Source organism: Pelophylax lessonae (assembly GCF_965119305.1).
Source record: "Pelophylax lessonae genome assembly, chromosome: 11".
Taxonomy (NCBI): Eukaryota; Metazoa; Chordata; class Amphibia; order Anura; family Ranidae; genus Pelophylax; species Pelophylax lessonae.
Window position 1 is genome coordinate 70340822 of NC_138778.1, and position 14621 is coordinate 70355442.

Here is a 14621-nt window from a genome sequence, read left to right on the forward strand (position 1 = left end):
TTCCTTCTAAGGGGAAGATTGTTGTCATTTTTATTGTTTTTTTTTTTAACGAGTAATGGCGGCGATCTGCGATTTTTTTTTTGCGGGACTGCGACATTGCAGCGGACAGATCGGATCCTTGACTGACATTTTTGACACTTTTGGGGGTACCAGTGACATTACTACAGTAATCAGTGCTATACGTATGCACTGTTACTGTAAAAATGACACTGGGAGGGAAGGGGTTAACTTTATTGGAGAGGGAGGGGTTAAGTGTGTCCCTAGGGGCGTGTTTCTAACTGTGGCTGTGTGTGTAACAGCAGAGATCAACGGCCCTACATAGCAGGACGGTTAGATCTCTGCTGTTACACAGGGGGTAATGACAGGCGGCTGTGTTTACATTAGCCGCCTGCCTTTCTCCCGCTGTATCCGACGATCGCGAGTGACCGGCGGACATCGGGTCCGCCGGTCACACGCGCGGGCTTCTTAGTGAACGAGTGGGGGCGGGAGCGCGCCTCCGGTGGCGCACGCTCGCCCCCTATTTGCTCCCAGGCTAGTGACGTACCGGTACGTCACTTTGCCTGGGAGGGGCTGACCGCCGCCGTATATAGTCGGGCGGCGGTCGGCAAGTGGTTAAAGAAAGTCTTTGGCAGAGTCTTCCTGCACTCACTCTGCAGAAAAGTGGTCAAAATAGTTACTGTGTAGAGTTGGAGCTTTGTGAGAGGAGTTGAAGACATCTCTCCAACTAAGAACTGTAATGCGCTGTGTGACAATATACATAGTTGTTTGAAATTGCAAAAAAAAATGTATATTTCAGTATACTTAGGCACTGTTACCAGGCCACCCTGCTAAAGATCCCCATAAAGAAATGCTCTCTTTCACTATATCACTGTAACCCAAGGGTTGTCCAATGAGTGATAATACAAGGGGTCAATTCACTAAAGATTACTGGATGCAATAACGTGGTCACGTGACTCAATTGCATAAATTATCATATGCAGTAAAAAAAAGTCCAATTCACGATAAAAAAAAAACAACAATTAGGCAGTATTTAAGGAAAAATTATCCACCGGAAGGTTTTACCCTTTTAAAGCCGAGTTCCTGCCAAATGTTTTTTTTTTTTTTAGCAAAAAATACCCCTAGAATAGTCAGGGCTAGTGAATTTAAATAAATATATCCTGTAAACTGTCCCCTGTTTTGTGTACATGCAGCATGAATTACTTACCTTGTGAAATTCTTGTACAGTGCGGCCATCTGCGGTGTGGGCATCTGAAGCCGCAGTGTCACTCTTCCTGGATTTCACGGTTGCAAGCGAGTCCCAGAATGCTATACCCTCATCACTTCCGGGGCAGGTGTGTCATCCCACAGCCTGTTCAGCGTCATTGCTGCGTCATTGCGCATGCCCAGAAGCTGTTCTCCGTCCATCGGCAGAGAATGACGCGCCTGCACCGGAAGTGCAAGCGCATTGACTCCTGGGATTGATGATACTCATCTCCCAGCAGCAAATGCAAAGCAGGAAATGACGTCGCCGGCCACATAGGGAGGAAGTGAAGTTATTTTTCTTTAAAAATAAGGTAAAGGAACAGAAAAAAAAAAAATAGCCAAATGTGGCCGGAACTCCGCTTTAAAGACCAGGCCATTTTTTTGGGATATGGCACTGCATTTCTTTAACTGACAATAGCGTGCTCGTGCGACACTGTGCCCAAATAAAATGATGTCGTAATTTTCCCAAAAATAGAGCTTTCTTTTGGTTGTATTTGATCACCTCTGCAGTTTTTATTTTTTGCGCTATAAACAAAAAAAGAGCGTAAATTTTGCAAATAAAAAACAATATTTTTTACTTTCTGCTATAAAATACATCCAATAAAACCAAATTTCTTCATCAATTTAGTCCAATATGTATTCTGCTACATGTATATGGTTAAAAAAAAAAAAAATCACAATAAGTGTATATTGATTGTTTGCACAAAAGTTATTGCATCTACAAACTATGGGATATTTTTAAGGCATTTTTATTTATTGATTCAGCGATTTTTAGCGGGACTGCGACATTGTGGCGGACAATTCAGACACCTAACTGACACTTTTGACACTTTTTTGGGGACCAATGACATTATTACAGTGATCAGTGTAAAAAATATGCTCTGTTACTATACTAATGAAGGGGTTAACATCAGGGGCGATCAAAGGGTTAAATGTGCCCCTTAGGCTTGCTAACTGCGTGGGGGTTGCTCTGACTGGAGGAAGACAGAGATCCTTGTTTCTGCTTAGCAGTAACACAAGATCTCTATCTTCTCCCCTATCGGAATTGTGATCTGCCTTGTTTACATAGGCAGACCGCTGTTCTGCCTCTCTCGGGAACGATGGAGGGTAGCTGGCAGACATCGGTTCTGTCAGACCTGCTGATCGGCTCCCTCTCTGTCCAAATAGTGCTCGATCGCGCACGCCCCCTAGTGGCTTTTGCATGAAATGGCGTACAGGTACATGATTTCGGGCAATAGAGCCAACCTGCCACAGTTAATGTAGGTTAGGGGGTCGGCAAGTGTTAAAAAATATGCTGGTACAAAATATTCGGTAAGCTGTTAAGGCTAATTCCCAAACCGAACATAAAACACAAGTAAATAAAGATGCAATATTTATCACCAGGGTTTTGCTGGTGGTATCACATGCGGTATTGCTAATATTCAGCGTAGGGGTCCCCACCCCCCCCACCCCCCCCATAGCTGGTTGTTAAGGAGCAGGCCGGGAAGCCGGCCACAGTGTCTTTAACAATGGATGACTCATCAGCTGCAATTAAAAAAAACAGCTTGGGGGGCCCCCCAAACGCCTTTCAAGTCTGGTATGAACTTTAAGGGAAACCCACGCCAAAATTTTTTAAAAAAACTACGTGGGGTCCCCCTTAAATCCATACCAGACTTATCCCAGCATGCAGCCTGGCAGGCCAGAAAAAGGGGGGATGAGCGAGCGCCACTCCTCCCCCCTCCTGAACCATACTAGGCCACATGCCTTCAACATTGGAGGGGTGCTTGCATGTTGATGGGACAAGAGCCTCTCCCCCACAACCCTGGCTGGTAGTTGCGGGGGTCTGCGGGCGGGGAGCTTATCAGAATCTAGGGGCTCCCTTTTACAAGGGGGCCCCTAGATCCCGCCCCCCCCCACCCCCATGTATTTGAGAAGAGGTACATAGTACCCCTACTCATTCATTCCTAGAAAATGTGTAGTGCAAAAAAAGACAATAGACAGTTTTTGGCAACTCCTTTTTAAAAAAAAATTAAATTAATTAGCCCCCCCCCCCCCAGTGTAAATCAATTGACAATCACTACACCCGCCACAGCTGACTCAAAAAAAAAAAAAGAAAAAAAGGTCCCCGTCTGACAGTTCCTAAATAGGCGTGACCACCCAGTGATTCAACCCCCTTGGGACATCACTGACCCAGCATGCCTCTGGCTGGTGATGTCACAAAGGGGCAGGGTCACCCGGTGATGTGGCCACGTCCCTTAGTTATCTAAGAGCTGTCAGACGGTGGAAGGCTTAATGGGGACTGGAGGTTTTTTATTTTTGTGGGTCAGAAGTGGCAGCGGGCAGTGTGACTGACTATGGATCTACACCAGGGGACATTTTTTTGTATTTTTTTATTAAAAGAATTGTCAAAAATTGTGTTGTGTTTTAATTTACTTTCTACACTTTTTTGTTAAATGAGCGGGGGTACCGCATACTCATTCACATAGCACCCCCCCATGTTGAGGGAATGTAACCTGATATGGTTCACGGGGGGGCGCTCACTCATCCCCCCCCTCCATCTCCTGGCCTGCCAGGCTTCATGTTTGGATAAGGGTGTGGTATGCATTTTGGGGGGGACCCCATTGCTGGTTTTTTAAATAATTTTTAATTGCCGGCATGTTTTTTTTTAATTCAGCTGTTATCAGGGAACCCACTGACAGCTAATGAGTCATCCTTTGTTAAGGACGCGGCGGCCAGCTTCTTGGCCTGCTCCTTAACAACCAGCTACTGTATGATAATATACCGCATGAAAATATGAGGTAATTACCATATTACTGGTATTTTACTGCATGAGCTATTTACCAACAAATTCTTAGTGAATTAAACATTTGTACAATTGTTTCTGCATGCATTATTTTACCGCTATTTTTTAAGCAATATTTATTAGTGAATTGACCCCATACTTGTAATGTTACCTAATGGTTGGTTGTAGACAATAAAGCTAACCCTTAGTCCTTTAATTTTTCCGATAAGTCCCGGGCCATTCCATAGTTACATAGTTAGTTACATAGTCCGAGATATATCCCGGGGAACTATAGGCCGGTCAGCCTAACATCAGTAGTCTGCAAGATTTTGGAGGGGATGTTAAGGGACCACATACAAGACCTTAGTAATGAAAACGGTATTATAAGTAGTAATCAGCATGGATTCATGAAAAATCATTTGTGCCAAACCAATCTATTAACCTTCTACGATGAAGTGAGCTGCCACCTAGATAAAGGTAAGCCTGTGGATGTGGTGTATCTGGACTTTGCAAAGGCCTTTGACACCGTTCCCCACAAACGCTTACTGTACAAACTAAGGAAGGTAGGTATGGACCATAAGGTGGAGAACTGGCTCCAGGGGAGAGTACAGAGGGTGGTGATTAATGGGGAGTACTCGGATTGGGCGGGTGTGGAAAGTGGGGTCCCCCAGGGTTCTGTCCTGTCCGGACCAATCCTGTTTAATTTATTCATAAATGATCTGGAGGAGGGGATATCGAGTACAATCTCAGTATTTGCGGATGATACTAAATTAGGCATGCCAATATCTTCTATGCAGGATGTGGAAACCTTGCAAGCGGACCTGAACAAAATAACGGGGTGGGCAACTACATGGCAGATGAGATTTAATGTTGAAAAATGTAAAGTAATGCACTTGGGGGCCTGAAACCAGAAAGCAAGCTACTCACTAAGGGGGGAACCTCTGGGTGAGTCTAGGATGGAAAAGGACCTGGGGGTACTGGTAGACAACAGGCTTGGCAGTGGCATGCAATGCCAAGCCGCCGCAAGCAAAGCCAACAGAATACTGGGTTGTATAAAAAAGGGGATTCACTCCAGAAATAAAGAGATTATTCTCCCGCTCTACAAGACTCTGGCCCGGCCACATCTGGAGTATGCTGTCCAGTTCTGGGCACCGGTCCTCAGAAAGGATGTGCTGGAACTGGAGAAAGTCCAGAGAAGGGCAACAAAAATAATTAGGGGAATGGAGGACATCAGCTATGAGGAAAGACTACAAGCACTGAACCTATTCTCTCTGGAGAAGAGACGATTGAGGGGGGATATGATATCAATGTACAAATACTGTACTGGCGACCCGAGCATAAGGAACAAACTATTCAGAGAAAGGAGATACAATAAGACACGTGGCCACTCACTAAAACTAGAGGAAAGGCGGTTTAACCTTAAAGTGCGTAAGGGGTTCTTCACTGTAAGAGCGGTAAGGATGTGGAATTCTCTTCCACAAGCAGTCGTATCAGCAGGGAGCATTGATAGTTTCAAAAAACTATTAGATGGACACCTTAAAGACCACAACATACAGGGGTATACAATGTACGGTTAAAAGCAAACGCACACATACATCATAGGTTGAACTGGATGGACTGATGTCTTTTTTCAACCTCACTAACTATGTTAGTGAGGTTGAAAAAAGACATCAGTCCATCCATTCCACATTAAGATGTCCTTCGTTGTTGAGGAGGGTGGTTAAAATATGCTATTACTATTATAAAATATATTAAGTGTTTAATTTATGACAATATACTTTTATTTATCTTTAGGCACTCTGGGATTAAACCTTTAGTTGAATATAATGTCTATTCAAGTAAAATAAATGTATTATAGAAATAAAATAAATAATGATTACTTAATTTTATTGAATTAGGCTAGGTTGCCAAAGTGCTCCTGTGCCATTGTAGATAGATAAAAGCATTACTTTATATAGTAAAAGCTCCACATTTTCCCAAGTCAAGTAATATAGCCAAAGAGATAAGTGGAGTCGAAGCTAATTTTTTGCTTCTCCTCTCATAAAGCCTAATTTTGGAGGGCTCCACAGAGGGCAACATTGTTCTGCATGCTTTGTTTCTAGGAAGTCCATTTCTCTTTGAAGCTTTGTCAATGTGCCCAAGTATACAACTTATTAGGAATTTGGCTTATGACACAGGCTGTTGGTAGATGGGGTTTACAGTATGAAGAGGAGTTATAAAGTTCAGTTATGATTCGGAGGATAACCTCCAGTTCTCTTCCCACAGGATATCGGCTGAACGATGGCTTTTGGCACTCTGTCTCCCTAATAGCCAGAGAAAATTCTGCTGTGGTGGTGATTGATGAAGATGAAGGAGCACAATTCAAAATTAATTATCAGTTCCAGCTTCGGTCGGGAGATTCATACTACTTTGGAGGTAGAAAGGTCACAATATTAAGTTTAGTCTCTGTCACAAGTCAAAGCAGTATATCTAATACTATATTATAGTATATCTAAAGCCAAATACAGAAATGTAATATAACGCATTTTCCAGTCTTTAGATGTTAGTGTTTGCATTAACTTTCTTTTCTTCTGGCTTTTTCCTGTGAAAGACACACTTCCTATCTGTTAATGTCTACATTCATTTCTTCATTTTATCTATGGGGGCAACCATGGTTATCACGCAGGCTGGATTTAAAACATATCTACTTTTATTCATCTCCAGTATATGGTATACCGGTTGGATTAGTAGTTTATAGTTTTTAGATACCTTTTTAGATAAGTTTATTGATAAGGATGTTTGTGCTTTTGTTTTAGTTCACATGAAAGGCTAGTACAGGCAGTCCCCGGGTTACAAACATCTGACTTACAAACGACTCCTACTTACAAACGGAGAGAGACAACAGGAAGTGAGGCAAAATCTACCCATAGGAAGGGGAATTCTCTCCCATAAGAGTTCTCATGGGAAAAAGGTGTCTCCACTGAGGTTTTATCACCAATCCTTGTTTCCACAACAACCCAAAATGTTCAAAATCCAATTATCACAGGGACAGAAAGTGAGGTGAAATCTTCTGAACAGGGGTACAGACAGCAAAACAAATGGTACAGGGGTGTTAACCCTTCCCTATGCTATCTAAAAAACGTAAAAATTATTCTTTTGGCTGGAGTTAAACTTAACCACTTAAGCCCCAGCCCTATTTCGGACACTTTTTGTTTACAAGTTAAAACCAGTATTTTTTCCTAGAAAACTACTTAGAACCCCCAAACATTATATATATATTTTTAGCAAAGACTCTGGAGAATAAAATGTCGGTCATTGCAATATTTTTTGTCACGCGGTATTTGCGCAGCGGTCTTTAAAACGCCATTTTTTTGGAAAAATTTTGAAAAATCACATTTCACTGCATTTAAAAAATACTAAACAGTAAAGTTTATATTGTGAAAGATGATGTCCCGCTGAGTAAATAGATACCCAACATGTTACGGTTTAAAATTGCGCCCCCCCCCCGTGGGATGGCGACAAAATACGGTCAATAGAGATCTCAATAGGCGACGCTTTAAATTTATTTAACGGTTACCAGTTTAGAGTTAGAGTGTAGCTCTTTTTTTTAATTATTGCCCACGCTCTGGCGATCGCGGCGATACCTCACATGTGTGGTTTGAACAGCGATTTCATTCGCCGCTCGACTTCCGTATACGTTTTTTTTTTGTGCGCGAGCTAACGGTGACGGGGGCGGTAAAATTATTATTTTTTTTTTCCTTTTTATTTTATTTATTTTTTTAACTTTATTACAGTTTTAAAAAAAAAATAAAAATCTGATCACTTTTATTGCTGTAACAAGCAATGTAAACATCCCTTGTTCCCTTGTGACACCAATATGCAGTGACAGGTACTCTTTATGGAGGGATCGAGGGTCAAAAAGACCCTAGACCCCTCCACTACACTTCCATGTATGCAAAACGCCGAAAACGGCGTTTTTGCATACAGCCGTTTTTTACATTTGCCGCCTTTTGCAGCACAGTAACCCGGAAGTGACGTCATGGACGCCGCCTCCGTGTTACGTCATCGGAGACCCGATCAAAGCCGCTTCCGGCTTTGATCGGGACTCCATCCAGGCGGCGGACATGCCGGATGGGTGCTCGGGGCTCCCGGTGGCACGGTAGCAAAGTCACGGAAGGCGGCGGGAGGGGGGGGCGTCCCTTCCCGCTCACCCGGGTAACAATTGAGTGGCTCCCAAGCCGCATCGGTCGTCACCGACGGAAAGCCGACCGTTGGCTCTAAACCACGGTACCGGCATGGTGCCTCTAGCTAGAGGCATCATCCCGGTATACCCCCGCAAAGTCTGCCGACGTAAATATACGTCAGTATGCGGTAAGTGGTTAAAAAATGTACCTGTTCCAACTTACAAACAAATTTGACTTAAGAACAAACCTACAGTCCCTATCTTGTTTGTAACCCGGGGACCACCTGTATTTCTGGTTGGATCAACAGATATTTTCTGTACTTGCTAAAAATGTGCATAGCCTGAAAAATGAAAAGTAATGCAGTCAAAACATCAAGGACTGGTAATCTGAAATATTTAATATTTTTGATTTTAGGTTTAGATACACCTTAGAGTTAACCTAAACCTAGCACTTAAACGTAACCCTTACCCCTTAACCACATTTAAAAAAAATAATAATAATAGCTGTATTACCAAGCCAATAATCATTCATTATTCAGAAAGAAATCTCAATGCCACAGTTCAGTGTGCCATATCCTCCACATTCAAAATTCCAAGTAATTTTCACAATTCAGCTAAGTATGTACTGATTTGCAAATACTTTGTCATTACCTATGGTACCAAGAACAAGTACTATACATAAGTTGTTTTGGGGGGCAGCTTCAGAAAAATGTGATTTAAAAAATAAAAAAATAATATATTTCATGTATTTTTAAACAGACGAAAAAGTGAAATGAATATAGGTGTAAATAAATGTTTGTGGCAATGGTTAAGAAATATGGTGAAATCCAGGCTTGCTCTGCAGTTGCCCATTTGTCAGTGACTCCTGGATCTAGTTTAAAAAGAGCCTTCCGAGGCACTGTCTGTTAAGCCCCGTACACACGTACCGATGGTCGGCATACAAATGTTCCTCTTTTCTCCCCGGGATGTCGGTGTCTGTTGAAAAGTGCAAAGACAGCACAAGGACAGCACAAGAATTTTGTCTGCAGACTTCAGCTGACTGCAGAAGTGATGTCATGTAATGGTTAACTTTTTAACCATTGTGTTTTTAATTTTCTGAGCATGCCCAGTCTTGCAAATCTGCGGTCTGTCGGCCGAATTGTGTACTGACAGGCGAACAATCGTCCGTTCTGGTGTCGGCATACAAAAATTTTCATGTTTGCAAGAAAGACTTTTGTCCACGGATTGTGCGCAGACATCTGTCGGAGGCACCATACTAACACGCGTACAATCGGCAGATCCTTCGTCCACCGACGTTTGTATGCCGACGATCGGTACGTGTGTATGGGCCTTTAGCAACAACCTGGGTTGTCATTCCTGCAATTCTCAGGACAAGGTCATCTAGAGCCCAGGGCGAACATGCCAAGTTGCCCCCCCCTCCCACAAGATTTCTGAGCATTATGTGTCAGCAAAACTCCACCCCCCTGTCATGTCAGTAGTGCAGCACTATCCACAATTTTTTGCCCTTTCCCTTCATGTATCATCTTGAAGTACAGAAATGTTACTTTTTTTTAATCAGATTAGTTTTTTTTTCTGCTGAAACCCCAACAAAATAAACTATGAGTTAACTTTCTTAAACCATGACTCACTTTTTATTTCACACATGTTTGGAAGTGATGCATTTTCACAACTTATTCACTCCAATTAAGATGATACCAATCTACAATGCCTTGCTGCGAAGGCTGTGAAATCACTGCCTGTGTAATAGAAATCACACTACTTTTGTAAGATAAGAGTTGATTGTGACTTCTGTTGTACAGGCAAACCTGTCTTTATACTAAAGGCACAAACTGTATAGCAGGCTTATTATGAAATATGTGTGTACTCTTTTAATATGATTTTTTTTATCACAAAGGTTGTCCAAAGCCATCTGCTGGATCTGGGTGTTATTCCAATCAGACAGCATTTCATGGCTGCATGCAGCTTCTCAGTGTGGATGGGCAGCCAGTGGACTTTCACCGTATGCAGCTGGGTTGGCTGGGGAGGTTCTCAGAGGTCATGTTCAATGTCTGTGCTATTGCTGACAGGTAATTGTTTGCCTAGTTTAACCTGCCAGAGCCATTTTTGCATTTTTTGCACACGTTTAAAAAATAATTTTAGACCAGAAGATTACATAAAACCCATAAACATTATATTTTTTCGGAAATCGGACACCCTAGAGAATAAAATAGTGATAGTTCAATTTTTTTATGTCACACAATATTACCGCAAAGTTCTAGGAAATGCAAAATTCTGGTAAAAGAAAACCCACTAAAGTGAATTGCAGGATTTCAGTCTTTTATGGCGTAGTGTGTTTCCAATTGTTTTCTTGGTGACTATGGTCCCAGCTGCCTTGTGATCATTGACAAGATTCTTCTGTGTAGTTCTGGGCTGATTCCTCACCGTTCTAATAATTATTGAAACTCCACTAGGTGAGATCTTGCATGGATCCCCAGATCGAGGGAGATTGGCAGTTATTTTGTTGTTTCTTCCATTTACAAATAATCGCTTCAACTGTTGTCACCATCCCACCAAGCTGCTTGGCGATGGTTTTATAGTCCATTCTAGCCTTGTGTAAATCTATAATCTTTTCCCTGACATCCTTGGACAGCTCTTTGGTCTTGGCCATGGTAAAGAGATTGGAATCTGATTGATTTGTTCTGTGGACAGGTGTCTTTTATACAACTAACAAGCTGAGATTAGGAGCACTCACTTTAAGAGAGTGCTCCTAATCTCAGCTCATTACCTGTACAGAAGACAACTGGGAGCCAGAATTCTTGCTGATTGATAGGGGATCAAATACTTATTTCACTAATTAAAATGCAAACCAATTTATAACTTTTTTGAATAAGTTTTTCTGGATTTTTATGTTGTTATTCCGTCTCTCACTGTTAAAATAAAAACAAAACAAAAAAACCTACCATTTAAAGTTATAGACTGATCATTTCTTTGTCAGTGGGCAAACGTACAAAATCAACAGGGGATCAAATATTTCCCCTCACTGTATATACTATATCATTATATATATATTGTTTCTGTATCCTCAATTACTGTAGATGCCTAGGTTTTCAGCTGCAGGTACCTGTATAGGATTACAGGGAAAACATTTGTTTTCAAGCTCTCTGATATCATTATGCACCCTGTCCTGGTTTTAGTAGTATAAATTGCATCAACCTTTTTATTTTTTCCCCTCGCATCTATAGAATGGGTGTGATTGAGCCTAGTGCCACGGGACATTCTGATCAGGAAGAATAGAGAGGCAAAGAACAGCACAGAGAGAAATGAGAAGATATAAGGACTCTAGGGCAGCTATTTTTAACCAGGGCTCTGTAGAGCCCAAAGGTTCCTTCAGAGGTTGCAAGTGATGACACCAATGATATTATTAGCTATCTGTAAGCATTCTTACAACTATTGTAATGCAGGTGTTGTAAAATTTTGTCGGACCCGTGAAAAAATCGGACCTCGTCACTTCCGGCTGGTGCGAGCCCTGGTGCGCATGCGCACAAGGTCCGAGGAAATTCTAAGACTTGGCGAACAGCTGATTGAGAGGAGGAGGGGCTGAGGTGGGATGCACACACCGCCGCGGGAAAATTGCTGTCACGGGCGAACCAAAGCTGCTAGAGACCCCAAAATTATATTACAGGTAGCCAAGACGCTCCCCTATAGCTGATAGAAATTTGGGGTCTCGGGGATGAAAGGGCGCGGAGCAGTGACCCCGTGGGTCTTGGGGATGAAAGGGCGTGGAGCAGTGACCCCGAGAACCGGGGACCACTGCTCTGCACCCTTTCATCCCCGAGACCCCAAATTTTTAACAGCTGTAGGGGAGCGTCTTGGCTACCTGCCATATGATTTTGGGGTCTCTAGCACATATGGTTCGCCCGTGACAGCAATTTTCCCACGGCGGTGTGTGCGTCCCACCTCAGCCCCCTCCTCCTCTCAATCAGCTGTTCTCTAAGTCTTAGAATTTCCTCGGACCTTGTGCCCATGCGCACCGGGGCTTGCAGCAGCCGGAAGTGACGAGGTCCGGAATTTTCATGGGTCCGATAAAATTTTAGAACACAGGCATTATTCCCAATGACCCCCACTGTAAGGGGCATTCTTCCCACTGACCTCCAATGTAACAAGCATTCTTCCCACTTACCTCTGATGAATTGGTTCTATCAAGAGTACCCTGAGACCTAAAAATGGTTTTGAGGGTTCCTCTTGGGTTAAAAGGTTTATAAAGGCTGCTCTAAGTTTAATATAGCAGTTCCTAGTGCTAGTTTCCTGACTGCAGACATTGCACAGCCAGAATATGATGGATGTAAATGGGCATCACTTTTTAAAGGCTAAGCTGCACTAAAGGTTTTAATCATTGAGTAATTGAAATAGGTATTGACAATGGCCTACTTATAATTTCACAGGTCTCACTGTTCTGAAAAGTAGTTACATAGTTAGTCTGTTTAAAAAAAGACACCGGTCGATCAAATTCAATCGACAGAAAAAAAATAAAGACATCCATACACAAAATTCAAGACCCACAGTTGATTTCCAGCAAGTGGTTAAATCTCACAGTCATAAGTAATTCAATTGCATATATAATTAGAGGAGTACAGAACTGCTATAATAAATTATATTAAGGCTTACCTGCTTCTAAAAATGGTAGTTGCTTGAGAGTGTCTTATGTTAATATTAGTCACATACCTACAACAAGCATACAGCAAGTGAAGGTCAAAGAAACTTTACCTTCAGCCCTGATCCATCTTCACTGTGTGGCCCCACTCTGATCTGAGGAGCCCTTCCCAAAAATGGCAGGTCAGTACTGTACATGCACACTGTACCTCATACAGTATCTCACAAATGTAAGTACACCCCTCACATTTTTGTAAATATTTTATTCTATCTTTTCATGTGACAACACTGAAGAAATGAAACTTTGCTACAATGTAAAGTAGTGAGTGTACAGCTTGTATAACAGTGTAAATTTGCTGTCCCCTCAAAATAACTCAACACACAGCCATGCTCAGGGTCAAAGGGTCATATCCAGAGGTTGTCTTTGGAAAATAGACATATGAGTGCTGCCAGCATTGCTGCAGAGGTTGAAGGGATGGGGAGGTCATCCTGTCAGTGCTCAGACCATACGCCGCACACTGCATTAAATTGGTCTGCATGGCTGTCATCCTATAAGGAAGCCTCTTCTACAGATGATGCACAAGAAAGCCTGCAAACAGTTTGCTGAAGACAAGCAGACTAAGGACATGGATTACTGGAACCATGTCCTGTGGTCTGATGAGACCAAGATAAACTTATTTGGTTCAGAGGGTGTCAAGGGTGCGTGGCGGCAACCAGGTGAGGAGTACAAAGACAAGTGTGTCTTGCCTACAGTCAAGCATGGTGGTGGGAGTGTTATGGTCTGGGGCTGCATGAGTGCTGCCAGCACTGGGGAGGCTACAGTTCATTGAGGGAACCATGAATGCCAACATGTACTCTGACATACTGAAGCAGAGTATGATCCCCTCCCTTCGGAGACTGGGCTGCAGGGGAGTATTCCAACATGATAACGACCCCAAACACACGTCCAAGACGACCACTGCCTTACTAAAGAACTTGAGGGTAAAGGTGATGGACTGGCAAAGCATGTCTCCAGAACTAAACCCTATTGAGCATTTGTCACTATGATATTTTATGCTTTAATTCTGTATTCTGGGGGCACCACTCCCTGAACTGAATGTTCCTTTTGCTGTTATGACATTCCTATGTTGTGTTTTTATTCTTCTTATGCAAATAAAAATATAATTTCAAAAAAAGCCCTATTGAGCATCAGGTGGAGGAGCACAAGGTCTCTAACATCCACCAGCTCCAGGATGTTTTCATGGAGGAGTAGAAGAGGACTCCAGTGGCAACCTGTGAAGCTCTGGTGAACTCCATGCCCAAGAGGGTTAAGGCAGTGCTGGAAAATAATGGTGGCCACACAAAATATTGACACTTTTGGCCCAATTTGGACATTTTCACTTAGGGGTGCACTTACTTACTGTTGCCGGCGGTTTAGACATTAATGGCTGTGTGTTGAGTTATTTTGAGGGGACAGCAAATTTACACTGCTATACAAGCTGTACACTCACTACTTTACATTGTAGCAAAGTGTCATTTCTTTAGTGTTGTCACATGAAAAGGTAGAATAAAATATTTCCAAAAATGTGAGGGGTGTACTCACTTTTGTGAGATACTGTACATGCCTTTAGGAAAGCCATACTCCAAGTAAAAACTTGTGGCCACCAATTGGCTGTAACACTGATTAGTGTATTCTAACAGGAGAGGAATCTCATTGACAAAATACAATGGTTTAACAGTGAGAATTCCTCCATTCACCTCTCTTGTGTGGATTGGTGAATCTGTTCAGTTTTCTTTTCAGTCAGCCCACTGACCGATGAAATAAAAAATCATGTATGGCCAGCTTTA

General features: G+C 42.5%; 1 protein-coding gene across 1 annotated transcript in view; it reads left to right on the forward strand.

The window, feature by feature from the left end:
- CNTNAP1 (contactin associated protein 1) overlaps positions 1 to 14621 on the forward strand; it is a 261388-nt gene that overhangs the window by 108288 nt on the left and 138479 nt on the right. The window contains exons 9-10 of the mRNA XM_082271239.1: positions 6269 to 6418; positions 10060 to 10231. Of these exons, the coding sequence (XP_082127365.1) occupies positions 6269 to 6418; positions 10060 to 10231 (322 nt within the window). The remainder of the gene's footprint in view (positions 1 to 6268; positions 6419 to 10059; positions 10232 to 14621) is intronic.